General features: G+C 48.8%; 1 protein-coding gene across 1 annotated transcript; it reads right to left on the bottom strand.

The window, feature by feature from the left end:
• Window positions 1–5,185: 5,185 nt before the first annotated feature.
• LOC132780156 (zinc finger protein 574) lies at window positions 5,186–16,513 on the bottom strand. Its single transcript, XM_060783712.2, is given in 3 exon segments — window positions 5,186–7,598; window positions 7,600–8,103; window positions 16,414–16,513. Coding segments are annotated over 2 exon segments (2,769 nt in total). The 5' UTR covers window positions 8,085–8,103; window positions 16,414–16,513; the 3' UTR covers window positions 5,186–5,314.
• Between the last annotated feature and the right edge of the window lie 3,576 nt (window positions 16,514–20,089).

The raw sequence follows: 20,089 nt of genomic DNA, 5'->3' as shown, positions 1-20,089 counted from the left end.
TACGCTGACGATTGTGTCATCACTACTCAAGCACAGAACTTTGAAATGCTTGAACAGAAACTCTTCAAACTTTAGGTGCTCTTACTGCCTCTTACAGTGGAAACCAGATGATTCCTCATTCATCTAAAATACAGATGTGTGCTTTTCACCTTAAGAACAGACAAGCATCTCGAGCTCTGAGGATTATTACCTGGGAAGGAATCCCACTTGAGTATTGCAGCACACCCACATACCTGGGAGTGACCCTGGGCTGTGCTCCAACTTTCGAGAAGCCCTGCTTGAATAACAAGCAAAAAGTGGGTGCTAGAAATAATATAGTACGAAAGCTGACTGGCACAACCTGGGGATCACAACCAGACACAGCGAAGACATCTGCCCTTGCGCTATGCTACTCTGCTGCTGAGTATGCATGCCCAGTGTGGAACACATCTCACCACGCTAAAACAGTAGATGTGGCTCTTAATGAGACATGCTGCATTATGGCAGGATGTCTACACCCTACACCGCTGGGGAAATTATACCATTTAGCCAGTATTGCACCACCTGACATCAGTTTATTTATTTACTATATTTGTATATCGCTCTTCTCAACCCTGGGGCGACTCAGAGTGGTTGGGAAGTAGCAGCCAATAGTGAAAGGGCCAAGGCATTGACATCTTTGGCCCATCCTCTGTTCGGATATCAGGTAGTACGCCAATGCTTTAAATCAAGAAATAGCCTCCTAAGATCTACAGAGATACTCGCAGGAACACCCCAGCAAGTACTATATTCTCAATTCACTTCTGACAAGACAAATAAATAAACAAACAGCCTGGGCAGTATTCCATCCCCACTTGCTTGACTACCATCCAATCCTCTAGAGATGCCATTACAGTCAGTGTACCAAAGCTAGTGTCATCCTGAGGAGAGTGAGTAGGCCAAAGCCTGAAAGTCAGTGGGCCAAAGCTAGTGTCGTCCTGAGGAGAGTGAGTAGGCCAAAGCCTGTAAGTCAGTGGGCCAAAGCTAGTGTCGTCCTGAGGAGAGCGAGTAGGCCAAAGCCTGTTAGAGTCAGTGGGCCAAAGCTAGTGTTGTCCTGAGGAGAGTGAATAGGCCAAAGCCTATTATAGTCAGTGGGCCAAAGCTAGTGTTGTCCTGAGAATGAGTAGGCCAAAGCCTGTTAGGAATCAGTGTGCCAAAACTAGTGTCGTCCTGAGGAGAGTGAGTAGGCCAACGCCTGTTAGAGTTAATGGACCAAAGCTAGTGTCATCCTGAGGAGAGCGGGTAGGCCAAAGCCTGTTAGAGTCAGTGAGCCAAAGCTAGTGTCATCCTGAGGAGAGCGGGTAGGCCAAAGCCTGTTAGAGTAAGTGAGCCAAAGCTAGTGTCATCTTGAGGAGAGCGAGTAGGCCAAAGCCTGTTAGAGTCAGTGTACCAAAGCTAGTATCGTCCTGAGGAGAGTGGGTAGGCCAAAGCATGTTAGAGTCAGTGTACCAAAGCTAGTATCGTCCTGAGGAGAGTGGGTAGGCCAAAGCATGTTAGAGTCAGTGTACCAAAGCTAGTATCGTCCTGAGGAGAGTGGGTAGGCCAAAGCATGTTAGAGTCAGTGTACCAAAGCTAGTGTCGTCCTGATGAGAGTGGGTAGGCCAAAGCCTGTTAGAGTCAGTGTACCAAAGCTAGTGTTGTTCTGAGGATAGCGAGTAGGCCAAAGTGTGTTAGAGTCAGTGTACCAAAGCTAGTGTCGTCCTGAGGAAAGTGGGTAGGCCAAAGCCTGTTAGAGTCAGTGTACCAAAGCTAGTGTCGTCCTGAAGAGAGCGAGTAGGCCAAAGCCTGTTAGGCAGTAACATCTTTGGCCCATCCTCTGTTCGGGTATCAGCCAGCATGTCAACACCTTAAATCAAGAAATAGCCGCCTAAGATCTACAGAGATACTCGCAGGAACACCCCAGCAAGTACTGTATTCTCAATTCACTTCTGACAAGATAAATTAATAAACGAACGCCCTGGGCAGTATTCCATCTCCACTTGCTTGACTACCATCTGATCCTCTGGAGATGCCGGCCACAGGTGAAGAAATACTTCTAAATATCCAGGTATCGCACATACAATTTGGACTCTCGACCAGGGCTGCAACTTCTAATTAGCGGACAAGTCAAAAGCGAGAGGACTCAGTTAGGTTTCCAGTTAATTGCAAAGCGCATTTCCTAATTTCCTGACCGTTTGATTCTGTCAGAAGAAAAGAAGGAAGGACGACACCTTGAAGCCATCTCCTCACCTTCCTCTGAGAGGACACTTTGCTGGTTTGTTTACAAACCATTCCCCCAAAGACTCCATATCTTGAGGGTGGGGGGAGCACCTTGCCACTCATAGCCCACTTTAAACCACCACCACCCCCCCCCCACTTTAGTTGTATAACAACGTAAGGTCCTTCTCCCAACTTACTATCCCGTAAATAAAATGCCCCAAACCGTTACGATTAACTTATCTACATTCTCCAACTGGTTTGGACCCTTCCCACTCCACTCCCACTGCTTTCCTCTTGTGGTTTCCACTCATTTTACAAAACCTATTATTTAACCCAGATTTATTGTGTTTTAATTTATTACAGGAGTGTTAGGAGAGTGATCGGTGTCCATTTCTCCTTTTGTTGTTAATGGGGTCAATGGACTAATCAATGAAGAGATCTGCCTATCTGTTATGACGAGCAACATCTTAAGGAAAGATGGAACACTTCCATTATGACGGTGTTATGTTCCTATACGTTCATTGCTATTCCTATGAGAAATATTAAATATTAACTAGGTATTTTTTATTACAAAAGGGTGAGACAAGCACTGAAAGAGTGAGTAAGCCAAAATCCATTAGAGTCAGTGGGTCAAAGCTAGTGTCGTCCTGAGCAGAATGAGTAGGCCAAAGCCTGTTAGGAATCAGTGTGCCAAAGCTAGTGTCATCCTGAGGAGAGTGAGTAGGTTAAAGCCTGTTAAGAGTTAATGGACCAAAGCTAGTGTCCTGAGGAGAGTGAGTAGGCCGAAGCCTGTTAGAGTCAGTGAGCCAAAGCTAGTGTCATCCTGAGGGGAGTGAGTAGGCCAAAGCCTGTTAGAGTCAGTGGGCCAAAGCTAGTGTCATCCTGAGGAGAGTGAGTAGGCCAAAGCCTGTGAGAGTCAGGGTACTGTCAAAAGTACTGTCGTTCTGAGGAGAGTGAGTAGGCCAAAGCCTGTTAGAGTCAGTGAGCCAAAGCTAGTGTCATCCTGAGGAGAGCGAGTAGGCCAAAGCCTGTTAGTCAGTGAGCCAAAGCTAGTGTCATCCTGAGGAGAGCGAGTAGGCCAAAGCCTGTTAGTCAGTGTGCCAAAACTGGTGTCATCCTGAGGAGAGCGAGTAGGCCAAAGCCTGTTAGAGTCAGTGTGCCAAAACTAGTGTCATCCTGAGGAGAGCGAGTAGGCCAACGCCTGTTAGTCAGTGAGCCAAAGCTAGTGTCGTCCTGAGGAAAGCGAGTAGGCCAAAGCCTGTTAGTCAGTGTGCCAAAACTGGTGTCATCCTGAGGAGAGCGAGTAGGCCAAAGCCTGTTAGAATCAGTGAACCAAAGCTAGTGTCGTCCAGAGGAGAGCGAGTAGGCCAAAGCCTGTTAGAGTCAGTGAGCCAAAACTAGTGTCGTCCTGAGGAGAGCGAGTAGGCCAATGCCTGTTATAGTCAGTGGGCCAAAGCTAGTGTCGTCCTGAGGAGAGCGAGTAGGCCAATGCCTGTTATAGTCAGTGGGCCAAAGCTAGTGTCGTCCTGAGGAGAGTGAGTAGGTCAAAGCCTGTTAAGAGTCAGTGGGCCAAAGCTAGTGTTGTCCTGAGGAGAGCGAGTAGGCCAAAGCCTGTTAGTCAGTGGGCCAAAGCTAGTGTCGTCCTGAGGAGAGTGAGTAGGCCAAAGCCTGTTAAGAGTCAGTGGGCCAAAGCTAGTGTCGTCCTGAGGAGAGTGAGTAGGCCTAAGCCTGTTAGAATCAGTGGGCCAAAGCTAGTATCGTCCTGAGGAGAGCGAGTAGGCCAAAGCCTGTTAGAGTCAGTGAGCCAAAGCTAGAATCATCCAGAGGAGAGTGAGTAGGCCTAAGCCTGTTAGAATCAGTGAGCCAAGGCGAGTGTTGTCCTGAGGAGAGTGAGTAGGCTGAAGCCTCTTAGGAGTTAGTGGGACAGAGTGAGTGTCATCCTGAGTGACTAGGCCGAAGCCTGTTAGAGTCGGTGTGGCAAAGCTAGTGTGAGGTAAACCTCTGTGTGAGAGAAGCCTTGGGTGAAAGAAGCTCTAGGTTAAAGGCCTTGTGTGGAAAGCAACTATGTGAAGGTCCTGTTTAATATCGGTGTGAGAGGCGGCTCTGTGAGAGTGAAGCTGTTTATCTGCATGAGGAAGAAACCCAGCATGGAAGTAAAGAAGGAAGTATAAAGGACTTTCTGTGTGTTGTGGAAACTTTGTTCTTGTAAATATTGCAGCCATATTATTTTACTACAAAGAAAAGCCTCCAAAGGAAGAGAGAACATTGGTCGGTGCGTTGTTGTTCTTTGGGCTCCTGGTGCTGGGTCACACTGCTGCTTCTAAGTTACTCTGCTGTTACTAAGCCCACCCGCCCAACAATTCCGCCCAAAAGTGTCGTCCTTCGGCCCATCGCGGGAACAGACCACGCCTCAGACGCCCCAAGTACTTCATTTTCTTTTTGTTTAATTGTAATACCCAGTAACAAAATCCTCCCGCAGCCATGGGGACGAATCCAGTTAGCAAGAAGCCCGGTCGGGGAAGTGGTTACAAGTCATGGGGGGGGGCGATTGGGGGGGGCGGCGAGGGCAAACGGGGTCAAGAGGGGAAGTGGAGACCCGGCCATGGAAGAGGAGGCCTTTGTGGTCAAGGGAGGGGAAGGGAAGGGGGCAAAATAAAACCCACACTGTTGGGCCAAATGGCGGGGAAACGGGATGGAAGCCGACGGAGCTCACGGCACGGAGCGGAGCTCCCTCATGTTGGGGGATATTCCACCAGAGTGAGGGGCTTGGAAGACGGTGCCCAGGTCGCCTGATTCCCAACATTAAGAAGTATTATTATGGCTGATCCCAACAGGAAGAAGGCCTTAAGAAAGGCATGGGCAAACTTTGGCCCTCCAGGTGTTTTGGACTTCAACTCCCACCATTCCTGACAGCCTCAGGACCCTTCCTCAGGTCCTGAGGTTGTCAGGAATGGTGGGAGTTGAAGTCCAAAACACCTGGAGGGAGGGCCACATTTGGCCCAAGCCTTCTCTAGAACCGAGCCCGGAAGTAGGAGGAAGAGGAAGAGGGGGAGCCGGGGAGCAGTGACCCACTGCCCCCTCGCCCCCCCAGCCCCCCTCAAACTCCCCCAATCTGGACGTTCTCCACCTGGATGTTCTCAAAGTGTACGCCCCCGTCGGTCGGGTAGATCTCGATGGTCTCCAGCACGGGGATGGTCTCCATGATGGTCACCGTGTTGCCGTACACCTGCTCGCCCGGTCCCGAGGGGGGAGTGGTGGTCGTGGTCGATGTGGCCGCTGCTGCTGCCGCCGCCGCTGCCGCCGCGATGGCCTCGTCCATGACCTCCTTCTCGTGCTGCAGGCGCTGCTGCTGGTGCAGCTTGCGGTGCTTCCAGAGGTTGGAGAAGGAGCGGTAGGCCTTGCCGCAGTCGTCGCAGTTGTAGGGCCGCTCGCCGGTGTGGATGCGCTTGTGCTCGGCCAGGCGCACGGCGATGGTGAAGGCCTTGCCGCACTCCCCGCACTTGAAGGGCTTCTCCCCGGTGTGCAGGCGCTGGTGGTCCTTGAGGTGGGTGGACTGCCGGAAGGCTTTGCCGCAGTCCAGGCAGGGGTAGGGGCGCTCCCCGGTGTGGATGCGGCGGTGCACCTGCAGCGAGGTCTCCGTGCTGAAGAGCTTCTTGCAGTCGCCGCACTCGTAGGCCTTGGAGGGGGCCCGGCGGGGCCGTGGAGGAGGGGGTGGTGGGGCGGGCGGCTCCGGGGGCCCCTCTTGCCCCGGCGGGACTGCTCCAGGGGGAACGCCGAGGTCGCCGTGGAGGCGCTCGTGGGCCCGCAGCTGCGCGGTGGAGCCCACTTTCTTGCTGCAGACGGAGCACTCGAAGTGGCGGCTCATCTTGCCACACTTGTGTTCCCGCAGCTGCTCGGCGGAGACGAAGGCGGCCCCACAGCCAGAGGTGCAGCGGTGGGGCTGCTGGCCGGTGTGGCTGAGCTGGTGGACCTCCAGCAGGCGGCGGAGCAGGAAGGAGCGGCCGCAGGTCTGGCACTTGTAGGGGTACTCGCCCGTGTGGTGGTAGCGGTGCATGAGGAGGCGGTAGGGCCGGTGGAAGACGCTGCCGCACTCCTGGCACTTGTAAGGGTAGAGGCGGTTGTGCACCAGGAGGTGCTGCTGGAGGGTGGAGCTCTGGGTGAAGCACTTCTGGCAGATCTCGCAGCGGTAGGGCCGCTCGCCCGTGTGCGTCAGCCGGTGGCGCTGCAGGTTGGCCGGGGAGTTGAAGCTCTTGCTGCATTCTTTGCAATGGAAGGGCCTCTCCCCGGTGTGGGTCAGCAGGTGGTTGCGCATGTGCGACTTCTTCTTGAACATCTTCCCGCAGGTCGGGCACTTGTGGCGCCGCTCCATCTTGTGGGCAAAGCGCTGGTGGCGCGAGAGCTGGTTCTGCTTGGGGAAGGTCTTGTCGCACATCTGGCAGGGGAACTCCCCCGGCCCCTGGGCCCCGCCGCCCCTCACAGAGAGGGCCACGTCCCTCACCGAGCAGATGAGGGCCACCGGGACCACCTCGTCCTCCTCCTGCTGCTGCTCCGGGACCTCCATCGGAGACGCCTCCCCTTCCCCGTGCTCTTCTTCTTCCTCCTCCTCCTCTTCCTCCAACGGCTGGTCCTCAGGGGGAGAGCTGGGTGTGTCGGGGGCCTCGCCAGAGCTGTGGGAGCGCCGGTGGTAGAGGAACTTGGTCATGTTGATGAAGGTCTTCCCACAGGTGCAGCGGTAGAGCGGGTTGGAAGAGTGGGTGCGCCGGTGGGCAAGGAGCACAGCCTCCGTGCCGAAGCCCAGGCCACAGTCCACACACAGGAAGCGCGACTCCCCGCTGTGCTCCTCACGGTGCTTCTCCAGGGCGCCCGGCGAAGGCAGGACCTTGGCGCAAAGTGGGCACTTGAAGGCACCCTGTTGGTGGCTGCGCATGTGCAGCTGGAGCTTGTGGGCCGAGGGGCACAGCTGGTTGCACTCCACGCACAGGAGTGCTTTGGAGGCCGGCTTTGTGGCTTTACGGGGCGGCGGGGGCAGTGGCTGCTCCCCAGAGGTGTTCTTGAGCTCGTAGCTGTGGTCTGAGGCCGTGACGCTGGAGGGGGCCGCAGCCACTACCCCGTTGTGTCCCGCTGTCGCCGAGGCCGGGGTCTGCTTCGCCTCCGCCACTGTTGGCAAGGAAGCCAGGGCCTCTCTGACCTGGGGCCCTGGGGGTGCCTGGATGACGTGGTGGGTGGCCTGGTGCTCCACGAACTCAGCGGTGGACTGGAAGAGCTGGAGGCAGTCGCCGCACTCGTAGATGAGGAGCTGCACGGTGCCCCCCAGGGCGGCCCCCTCCTCGGGCTTCCGGTAGGAGTGCTCCAAGCTGACGAGGGCCCGGCTCTGGGGTGGGTGGGCCGGGGGGTGGCGGCTCGAGGGGCTTGCGGTGGCTCTGGCGGTGGGCGAGCCAGACGTCCTGGCTGGCAAAGAGGGCCTTGCACTCGGTGCACTCGTAGTGGATCTGGCTGGAGCTCACCAGCGCCTTGGCCAGGGGCTCCGACTCCTGGGCCGCCATCTTGAAGTGCATCTCCTGGTGCTCCAGCAGCTGGGCCGGGGAGAGCAGGATCTGCCCACACTCCAGGCACTGGTACTGGCTCTCCTGGACGGCCAGGGTCTGGAACACGGCACCCTCGCCCCCCGCCACCAGCCCGGCCTCTGCCAGGCCCACCACTTCATACTGCTGCGGCTGGTGGTGCTGTTGCGGCTGCTGCTCCGGGGAGCAGAGGTGGGTCTCCTGGTGCACCACGGCTTCCTCCAGGCTGCCAAACTGCTGGTTGCACTCCGAACAGACATAGTGGTGCTCCACGTACAGGAGCGTCTCCTCGGGGGACTCCGCCATGGCAGGGAGGGCGCCCCGGCTGCTGGAAACGAGAGAGAAAGAGAGAGAAGCCGTGAATGCAGGTGGTTTTTACTGAGCTTTTGAGAAGACATTACCAGGTCTGTTGAGAATTTTGCTTTCTCCCAGGATATAGCCAGTGAACGATTGTGTGTCTCCCCCTCCCTTCTCTCCTGCATTGCTAGGTACATTCACACACACACACACACACACACAATCTCTCTTTCCATGGTGGGATGGAATGGAGGCTAGTCAGGCTGCTTTCGTGTTCTCTATTAGAAAAGATAATTGGGAGGAACATAATCTAATCTCGCTCCGGTTGCCTGCACAATTCCACCTTCAGCTTCAGAAGAGAGAGCGACAGGACGCAAGATGGACCTGTCCTTGCAGAGACCCAGGGGGAAACGGATTTGGAAGCGCACAGCGTTCATCGGCCAGTCTTTTAAAAAAAATAATTACTGAAAAATGTTGTAAAAAAATATTGAAAAAAAGTTGTAATTAATCCAAGTGTTGCTACATCTATGAATGGAAGCAACCTCCATTCTAGCTTTCTCTCTGTCTTCTATGGGTATACGTATAGATTATGTTCCTTTTAGTTTTCAGTCAACTTACGCCAACTCCAAGAATTTCACAGCTGTTTCCTCAACAAGCTATTTTTCCAGCTTTGACCTCTACAATAGTGGTTCCCAGCCTTTGCTCATCCAGGTGTTTTGGACTTCAACTCCCACAATTCCAGTTGGCTGAGGTATATGGGAGTTGAAGTCCAAAAGAACCAGAGGACTAAAGGCTGGGAATCACTGCTCTAAAATACGCCCTCTGTGCATTTGTCATCGAGACACCTGTCAACTGATGAATTCTGACCCTATGAATTCCTTAGGATTTTTAAAAGCAAGGAGCCTTTCAATAATAATAATAATAATAATAATAATCCTTTATTTATACCCCGCTACCATCTCCCAGAGGACTCGGTGCGGCTTACAAGAGGCCGAGCCCAAATACATCAATAAAACAACACAGCAATACAGACAATAAATAAACTCATAAACAAAGCAATAAACAATAACAATAACACCACGGCGCATTAAAAACCTATGGCAGGGCCAAATGTAATAGTTAAAATTTTAAAATACTGGGCATGACAAGGTGACATATGACTAGGATAGGTATTTGGAGAGAAATGGGGCGAGCAGACAATCCTAGATCATTAGTAAAGTGCGATTAGGGACATGTTGCTTAGGTGTTCATCAAGATGGTCCCCCCTGAAATGGAGTCCACGGACCTGGAATTTGTTGACAGACTCCCATCCAAATATTAACCAGGACTGATCCTGTTTAGCTTCAAAGAGTCCATGGGATCTGGGGCCTTGAGAGTATTACTGCTTACTCTGTTTACTCACTCACAAACACACAGGAGGGAATGCGCTTTCACAATGGGCCTTGTATAATAATAATAATAATAATAATAATAATAATAATAATAATAATATGGCACAAACCAGTCAAGGTGGTCCCAGTGGTGTTTGGCACACTGGGTGCAGTGCCTCAAGACCTTGGCCTGCACTTAAAGACAATTGGCGCTGACGAAATTACCATCTGCCAGTTGCAGGCCACATTACTGGGATCTGCACGCATTATTCGCCGATACATCACGCAGTCCTAGACATTTGGGAAGGGTCCAACGTGTGATCCAATTCAACAGCCAGCAGAGTGTCTGCTGTGGACTCATCTTGTTGTGTTTCAAATAATAATAATAATAATAATGATAATAATCACACAGTCCTAGACACTTGGGAAGGGTCCGACGTGGGATCCAATTCAACAGCCAGCAGAGTATCTGCTGTGGACTCATCTTGTGTTTCCAATAATAATAATAATAATAATAATAACTACTACTACTACTACTACTACTCTAATCTTAAATCCCGCCACCAGTTCCTGAAGGGACTCGGGGCAGCTTACAGACGGCACAAAGTGCTTAAAAACAAAACATATGAATGAGCACAATATAAAATACAATAAAACACATGCAGGTATAAAAGCATCAACTCAGACTCAATCTCAATCTCTGGTATGACATATTGAGCAATTTAAAATGAAGAAAGAAACCAGTTTTCAAGCCTAATTTAGAGTAATTTAGAAAAAAGGGGGGTCTTGCTTGTCCAAATGGCCCTTCCCACTGAGAGTGGGTGCAAGCGCCTGTGCGAGATTCCTGCTTCTTGGCAGGGGGTTGGACTGGATGGCCCATGAGGTCTCTTCCAACTCTTTGATTCTAGGATTCTATGATTGGGCTGCATGAGTGTAAGTGTCCATCATAAAGGCAGGTGATGACCCACTCTTGCAAACTTAGAAGACCTGACGCCATTACACTATGTAGCGAAAATTGAAAAATTATTATTATTATTATTATTATTATTATTATTAATAATAATAATAATAAACTTTATTTCTACCCCACCACCATCTCCCCGATGGGGACTCGGAGCGGCTTACATGGGGCCAAGCCCGAACAACATAATACAGCAATAAAATCAAAGCATATACAACAGACAACAACAACATTATCAAAATGACATTAAAAATAATAATAAAATAATAATAAAATAAAATAAAAATTTCAATAGACACAATCACCTTGAAGATTGCCCGGAAGTTTGAACTGGTACAACAGACGGCAGCCAGGCTCCTCACTGGAGCAAACTATAGGGAGCATACAACACCCTTATTAAAACAGCTTCATTGGCTGCCGATAAGTTGCCAAGCCAAATTCAAGGTGCAGGTCATGACCTATAAAGCCCTAAACGGTTCGGGTCCCACCTATCTCCGCATCTCCTTTTATGAACCCGTGCGAACTCTAAGATCTTCCGGGGAGGCCCTCCTCTCGGTCCCACTACCATCTCAAGCGTGGTTGGTGGGGATGAGAGAGAGGGCCTTCTCTGTGGTGGCCCCCGCCTCTGGAACGCCCTTCCAAGGGAAATAAGACAGGCCCCCTCCCTCCCCTCCTTTCGTAAGAGCTTGAAGACCTGGTGGTTTCAACAAGCCTTTGAAAATGGCCAGATCGAACTCAGTCCTATACATTGTTGAATACGGCCTTATTCTTCCTACCAATTACCCAGATCATTTCCTCTATTCGGCCCCGGAATGAACAGCCACAGACCCCTACCTCATATTATTGTTGCCTGCCATAGCATTACACTTCATTCCTGGACCCCCTAAAATTTTTGGGCTTACAGTAATCTTGGCCCGGCCTTTACATTTTTTTTAATTGCCTTGAACAGGCAGGATTACTTTTGATATAGGTGTGTTATGGCGACAATTTTTATGTTTATATTTTGTTTTGTTAACCTTATGGTTATGTGGTTTTTACTTTGTATGTTTTGTGATTTTTACCTGGGAACTGCTGAGTCCCCTCAGGGAGATAGAGCAGTATATAAATAAAGTATTATTATTATTATTATTCAAATCAGGTTACGTTAAGGAGAAGGAAGCCACTGGTTTCCCAAAACCCTATGAAGAGTCCTTCTTATTCCTGCTTGGGGCTGACCCTCTCCCTGCGCTCCCTCCATCTTTAGGACAGCCGGGCAGCCGTTGCATTTGGCCCAGCCCACTGTGTTCAACTTTTATTATTTTACCTCATACCCCGTGTTTACCCGATTATATTATTTTATTATTGTTTGCATTTCATTTGATGTTGTTATCTCTATATGTATTCTACTTGGTTTTATTGTAATATCCTGTGTTTATCCTATAGTACAGTGTTTCTCAACCTGGGGGTCGGGACCCCTGAGGGGGTCGCGAAGGGGTGTCAGAGGGGTCACCAAAGACCATCAGAAAACACAGTATTTTCTCATGGTCATAGGGATTCCATGTGGGAAGTTTGAGCCAACTCTATCATTGGTGGAGTTCAGAATGTTCTTTGATTGTAATGAACTATAAATCCCAGCAACTACAACTCCCAAAAGTCAAGGTCTATTTTCCCCAAATTCCATCTGTGTTCATATTTGGGCATATTGAGTATTTGTGCCAAGTTTGGTCCAGATCCACCATTGTGTGAGTCCACAGTGCTCTCTGGATATAGGTGAACTACAACTCCCAAACTCAAGGTCAATACCCACCAAACCCTTCCAGTGTTTTCCGTTGGTCATGGGAATTCTGTGGGGCAAATTAGGTTCAAATCCATCACTGGTGGAGTTCGGAATGATCTTTGATTATAGGTGAACTATAAATCCCAGCAACTACAACTCCCAAATTACAAAATCATAGAATCCAAGAGTTGGAAGAGACCTCATGGGCCATCGAAATCAATTCTCCCCCAACCCCACTAGCATTTACATGTGGTTGCATTGGGTATTTGTGGGTCCAGTGAATGAAAATACATCTTGCATATCTGATATTTACACTATGATTTATAACAGTAGTAAAATGACTGTTATGAAGTAGCAACAAAAACAATGTTATGGTGGGGGGTCCCCACAACATGAGGGACTGTATTAAGGGGTCGCGGCATTAAGAAGGTTGAGAACCACTGCTATAGTATTATTTTGTTATTGTTTACATTTAATTTGATGTTATTATTTTTGTATGCATTTTACTTTGCCTTATTGTAATTTTTGGGCTTGGCCTCATGTTAGCTGCCCCGAGTCCCCTTGCGGAGATGGTGGCAGGATATAAATAAAGTTTATCATTATTATTTTACTGACCCAAAACCCAGTATGTCACAGCAAATGAGATCTATATGCTGGATTTCGTATCACAAAATCACAACTTGAACACTGCTCAATGATTATTATTATATTATACTAGCCGTCCACTGCCGCACGTTGCTGTGGCCCAGTCTGTGTATATGTGTTTTTTGTGTGTATATGTGTGTGTATGTATATATGTGCATGCATTGTAATGGGTTTTTTTTTACTTTTTAAGTCTCTTCTGCTTTGTTTTCCAGTATTTTTATGAGTGATGGTCACTCTTTGGCCTGATTGGCGTATTGTGACCAAATGTGGTGTCAATTTGTCCAATGGTTTTTGAGTTATGCTAATCCCACAAACGAACATTACATTTTTGTGTCACTGTGTCATTGTTTTTTATTGTTCTAATCCTTTGCTTGATGTTTTTATTTGCTTATGACTTTTATTGTGTATGTGTATGTTATTGTTTGTTGGCGGCCTTGGCCTTTGTAAGCCGCATTGAGTCCTTCGGGAGATTTTGCAGGGTATAAATAAAGTTAAAAATAATAATAATAATAATTTTATTTATATAGAATAGCTGTTCCCTGCCACGCGTTGCTGTGGCCCACATGGGAGTTCTATGTGGCAGGTTTGGTCCAATTCTATCATTGGTGGGGTTCAGAGTGCTCTGTGATTGTAGGTGAACTATAAATCCCAGCAACTACAACTCCCAAATGTCAAGATTCTATTTTCCCCAAACTCCACCAGTGTTCACATTTGGGCATATTGAGTATTCATGTAGAATTTGGTCCAGATCCATCACTGTTTGAGTCCACAGTGATCTCTGGATGTAGGTGAACTACAACTCCAAAACTCAAGGTCAACGCCCACCAAACCTTTCCAGTATTTTCTGTTGGTCATGGGAGAACTGTGTGCCAAGTTTGGTTCAATTCCATCGTTGGTGGGGTTCAGAATGCTCTTTGATTGTAAGTGAATTATAAATCCCACCAACTACAATTCCCAAATGGCAAAATCAATTTTTTTGAGTGAAGGACATACATTGGTTTGTTAGGTGTCTCGTGTCCAAATTTGGTGTCAATTCGTCCAGTGGTTTTTGAGTTCTGTTAATCCCACAAACGAACATTACATTTTTATTTATATAGATGATATTATATTAATAACATTTATTATTATTATTATTATTATTATTTGAAACACAATGAGTCTACTGCAGACAAGATCACTCTGCTGGCTGTTTAATAATAATAATAATAATAATAATAATAATAATTTTTATTTATATAGGTTATATTATATTAATAATATTTATTATTATTATTTGAAACACAATGAGTCTACTGCAGACAAGATCACTCTGCTGGCTATTTAATAATAACAATAATAATAATAATAACAATAATATTTTTATTTATATAGGTTATATTATATTAATAATATTTTTATTATTATTATTATTATTATTATTATTATTATTATTATTTGAAACACAAAGAGTCTACTGCAGACAAGATCACTCTGCTGGCTGTTGAATAATAAGGCTCCCAGCCTCACCTCTCTTGTTACGTTTATTGCCATTCCCCCAGTTAAAGAACTCCTTTAGTATCATATTTACTCAAATCTAATGCTCACCTTTTTGGGCTAAATGGGCTTCCCAAAATTCGGGTGTGCATTGGATTGGCATAATCCAGGTTTGTTTGTTTGTTTTGTCATGACAGGAGCGACTTGAGAAACTGCAAGTCGCTTCTGGTGTGAGAGAATTGACCATCTGCAAGAACCCCTGGATATTTTGATGTTTTATCATCCTTGTGGGAGGCTTCTCTCATGTCTCTGAGTGCGGAGTTGGAGCTGACAGAGGGAGGTCATCTGCTCTCTCCCCGGATTCAAACCTGCGACCTGTCGGTCTTCAGTCCTACCTGCACAGGGGTTTAACCCAATGCACTGCCCTACAATCCAGATGATCCACATGGTCTGTTTTGAGCTGGACTATTGTTTTGTTTTATGAGTTTATTTATTGTTGTAATTGTTATGCTGTTGTTTTACTGATGTGTTGGGCCTCGGCCTCTTGTAAGCCGCACCGAGTCCTTCGGGAGATGTTAGCGGGGTATAAACAAAGGATTATTATTATTATTATTATTATTATTATTATTATTATTATTCAAGGCAGATAACCTGGAAGCGCAGGAGGAGCCTCTTCCTGGTCCCATGATTGACACCCAGCAGGCCCTCCAGACTACAAATCCCAGCACCCTGTGCACCTCATTTTCTCCCCTTATTCTTGTTGTTCATTCGTTCAGTCACTTCCAACTCTTTCATGACTTCATGCTAGTCACCACCCCCAGCTCCTTCAAGGTCCTCCCCTACATCAAATGTATTCATGCGCCCCCTTCATTCAGCCCCTCACCATTCTCCTTCAGCATGATTGATACCTAGCAGGCCCTCCAGACTACAAATCCCAGCACCCTATGAACCCCATTTCCTCCCCTTATTGCTGTTGTTCATTCAGTCACTTCCAACTCTTTTGTGACTTCATGCCAGTCACCACCCCCAGCTCCTTCAAGGTCCTCTCCTACATCAAATATATTCATGCGTCCCCTTCATTCAGCCCCTCCAGACTACAAATCCCAGCACCCTGTGCACTCCATTTCTTCCCCTTATTGTTGTTGTTCATTCGTTCAGTCGCTTCCGACTCTTTCGTGACTTCATGCCAGTCCCCACCCCCAGCTCCTTCAAGGTCCTCCCCTACATCAAATGTATTCATGCGTCCCCTTCATTCAGCCCCTCCATTCTCCTTCCTTCCCTCCCTCCCTCCTTACGTCCCTTTGGGGGACTCTTATTTTTTTTGGGGGGGGGGCAGCCTTCCTCCCTCCTCCTCCCTTCTTCCCCCCTCCTTCTGCTTCATCTTCCTCTTCTCCTTCATTTTCCTTCTTCTTCTCCTCCTCGGTCACTTTCTTTTCCTTCTTCTCCTCTTTCTCCTTCTCATCCTTATCCTTCTTTTCCTTCTTCTTCTCCCTCTTTTCCTCCTTCTCGTCCTTCTTCTCCTTCCTTTCTTTTCTCTTTCTTTTCCTTCTCCTCCTTCTTCTTCCCCTTCCTTCTTCTTCTCCCTCTTTGCCTCCTTCTTCTCTTTCTTCTTTTAATCCTTCTCCTCCTTCGCCTTCTTTTTCCCCTCCTCCTCCTCCTTTTTTCCTTCTTCTCCTCCTCCTTCTTCTTCTTCCTTCTTCTTCTCCCTCTTTTGCTCCTTCTCCGCCTTCTCCTTCTTTTCCCCCCTCCTTCTTTTCCTTCTTCTCCTTTTCCTTTCTCCTTCTTCCTTCTCCTCCTCTTTCTTCTTTTCCTCCTTCTCCTTTTTTTTCCTTCTTCTTCTCCCTCTTTTCCTCCTCCTCCTCCGACTCTTCATGACCTCATGGACCAGCCCAGGCCAGTCCCCACCCCCAGCTCCTTCGGCCGTCCCCACCCCCAGCTCCTTCAAGGTCTTTTCCTACACCATATGCATTCATGCGTCCCCTTCATTCAGCCCCTCCATTCTCCCTCCTTCCTTCCTTCCCTCGTTACGCCCCTTTGGGGGATTCCTCTTTTTTGGGGGGCACCCTTCCTCCCTCCTTTCTCCCCCCTCCCTCACTTCCGGTGCCCCCCCACTGCGCCCCTCCCCCTCCTTGCCTCCGTCCGGCCCGGCCTCCTTCTCTCCTCTTCTCTTCTCTCCCTCACCCTCCTTCTCCTTCTTCCTCTCGTTTCCGCCCAGCAAGCCCCCTCCCCATTGGCTGCCAGAGATCGCCCAATCAGCGCCCGCCGTTCTCAAGCGCGGCGCCCAATCCGCGCCCTCGCCTGAGACGCCGGAAGGGGCGGGACAAACGGGGAGGGGATGAAACGTCGTGACGTCAGCACGCCCTTTCCCTGCTTGCGTGGGTCGTACCATTAGGAGGCCGAAAAAGGGGGGGATTTGGGAGGAAAGGAGAGAGGGAGCCGTTGGGCCGAACCAAGTGGGGCCAAAAGCGCGGGAAGGGCGTGGGCGCCTCAGAAATGGCTGGAAATGGAGGAATAATCACGCCTTTTGAGGGAGGAAAGGCCTCAGGACCAAAAAAAGGAGTGGATATAGATCTCTCATTTGTAAAATGCCAAAATATCAGTTTTTGTTTGTGAGGGGAACATAGGAAATTGAGGGAGGCCTCATCTTGGAAGGCAGGCCTGTCTATTTCCCACCAGAGAGAGAGAGAGAGAGAGGCCTGTGTGGCTCCCAGAAGCCAAGCCATTGAATGGGGGCCCGCAGTTGCGGGCCCCCATTCAATGGCTTGGCTTCTGGGAACCACACAGGCCTCTCTCTCTCTCTCCCTAGTGGGAAATAGACAGGCCTGCCTTCCCTGTCATGGAGAATGGAAAGATCAACAAGGCAGCCTGGCTTTAGGCCGGGACGTGGAACTGAGACAGCCTTGGTCGCCTCAGGGGATGATCTTCACCAGGAGCTGGACAGCGAGAGTGTGTCCCTCTTGGTTCTGCTGGACCTCTCAGTGGCCTTCATAGAATCATAGAATCAAAGAGTTGGAAGAGACCTCATGGGCCATCCAGTCCAACCCCATTCTGCCAAGAAGCAGGAATATTGCATTCAAATCACCCCTGACAAATGGCCATCCAGCCTCTGCTTAAAAGCTTCCAAAGAAGGAGCCTCCACCACACTCCGGGGCAGAGAGTTCCATTGCTGAACAGCTCTCACAGTCAGGAAGTTCTTCCTAATGTTCAGATGGAATCTCCTCTCTTGTAGTTTGAAGCCATTGTTCCGCGTCCTAGTCTCCAAGGAAGCAGAAAACAAGCTTGCTCCCTCCTCCCTGTGGCTTCCTCTCACATATTTATACATGGCTATCATATCTCCTCTCAGCCTTCTCTTCTTCAGGCTAAACATGCCCAGTTCCCTAAGCCGCTCCTCATAGGGCTTGTTCTCCAGACCCTTGATCATTTGAGTCGCCCTCCTCTGGACACATTCCAGCTTGACAATATCTCTCTTGAATTGTGGTGCCCAGAATTGGACACAATATTCCAGGTGTGGTCTAACCAAAGCAGAATAGAGGGGTAGCATTACTTCCTTAGATCTATACCTTCAATACCGTTGACCACAGTATCCTTCTGGGACACCTCCCAGGAATGGGCCTTGAAGGGCTCCGGTCCTTCCTTGAGGGTCGCTCCCAGAAGGAGTTGCTGGGGGACACCTGTCACGTTGGCAGGACTCTGCCTTATTTAGGTAGAGATGAATCAAACTTGTTTTATCAAACAATTTAATTAAAATGGCACGTACTTGCTGGAAGGAAGAGACATGCTTTTGAACTGTGGTGTTGGAGGAAAGTGCTGAGAGTGCCTTGGACTGCGATAAGATCCAACCAGTCCATACTTCAGGAAAGAAAGCCTGACTGCTCATTGGAGCGAAAGATACTAGAGACCAAGATGAAATACTTTGGCCACATCATGAGAAGAAATTAAAGCTTAGAGAAGACAATTATGCTGGGGAAAAGGGAAGGAAAAAGGAAGAGTGGCCGACAAGGGCAAGATGGATGGATGGTATCCTTAAAGTGACTGGATTGACCGTGAAGGAGCTGGGGGTGGTGATAGCTGACAGGGAGCTCTGGCCTGGGCTGGTCCAGGAGGTCACCAAGAGTTGGAAGCAACTGAATGTCCTTTGGCCACATCATGAGAAGACAGGAAAGCTTGGAGAAGACAATGATGGTGGGGAAAAAGAAAGGAAAAAAGGAAGAGTGGTTCGCAAGAGTGCCTTCCCTGTCATGGAGAATGGAAGGAGGAAAAAAGGAAGAGAAAAAGGAGGAAAAGAGGGAGATGACGCTAACTCTACCACTCTTTTCCACCTGTTACTAAGGAGGCTGTCCAAACCTTGAACCGGTGTTTGGCAGCTGTGATGGTCTGGATGTGCTGTGGGCTTGGCCTCATGTAAGCCACACCGAGTCCCTTGGGGAGATGGTAGCGGAGTCCAAATAAATTATTATTATTATTATCCTCACTACCTCTGTGGATGCTTGCCAAAGTGCAGGTGAAACATCAGGAGAGAATGCCTCTAGACCATGGCCATACAGCCCGAAAAAACCTACAACAACCCAGTGATTCCGGCCATGAAAGCCTTCGACAATACATTATTATTATTATTATTATTATTATTATTAGGCCGAACAAATTGAAATTGAATCCAGACAAGACAGAGGTTCTCCTGGTCAGTCGCAAGGCCGAACAGGGCATAGGGTCACAGCCTGTGCTTGACAGGGTTACACTCCCTCTGGACTGTGATCCTGGACTCATCATGGAACCTGGTAGTGCCTGTGCTGGTCTTCTTGGGCGATGGGACCCCAAGGCTTGGAAACAAACTTGCACGCCAACTGCACCCGTACCTTGGGAGGTCTGACTTGGCCACGGTAGTCCACGCTCTGGTTACATCCTGAATAGACTACTGCAACGCACTCTACGTGGGGTTGCCTCAGAAGACTGCTCGGAAGCTTCAGCTAGTCCAACATTCGGCAGCCAGGTTGCTCACGGGAGTGGGATACAGGGAGCGGACAACTCCCTTGCTACACCAGCTCCACTGGCTGCCTTTTAGCTTCCAAGCACAATTTAAAGTTGGATTATTGTAGGTTTTTTCAGGCTATATGGCCATGTCCTTGATTCGTGTTTGGGCGCTGTGTTTAAAGACAAAGATCCACCCAGAGGAAAAGTGTTCCTGCCATACATCAAGGGAACCACTTACTGCAGAGGGAAGCTGATGAGGAAACACAACATACAGACTATCTCTAGACCCACCAAGAAAATCCAACAAATGCTCCGTTCAGCCAAGGACAAGAGGGATCCTCTCGCTTCTGCAGGAGTCTACCATATACCATGCAGCTGTGGACAAGTCTACAGAGGGACCACCAAACGCAGCAGCATGGCCCAAACACAAATCAAGGAACATGAAAGGCACTGCAGACTACTTCAACCAGAAAAGTCAGCCATAGCAGAGCACCTGAGGAACCAACCTGGACACAGCAAATTATCGGAGAACACAGAAATGCTGGACCACTCTCACAACCACCATGTCAGGCTACACAGAGAAGGCATTGAAATCCACAAGAAGCATGTGGACAATTTCAACAGAAAGGAGGAAACCATGAAAATGAACAAAATCTGGCTACCAGTATTAAAAAACTCTAAAATTACAACAGCAAAACAACAGAGAGGAAACAATTAGGGACATCTAATCCCCTCTCAACAAAACATTCCCCCAGGCACTAACAAGCCACACCAAAAAACTGCCAGGCCATCAAATGCTAATCAAGGTGGTCAGTTGAAACCTTCACACCTAGCTCCAGCA

The sequence above is a fragment of the Anolis sagrei genome, chromosome X, assembly GCF_037176765.1.
Source record: "Anolis sagrei isolate rAnoSag1 chromosome X, rAnoSag1.mat, whole genome shotgun sequence".
NCBI lineage: Eukaryota > Metazoa > Chordata > Lepidosauria > Squamata > Dactyloidae > Anolis > Anolis sagrei.
Note: the sequence above shows the minus strand (reverse complement) of the source record. Positions and strands in the feature narration are given on the sequence as shown.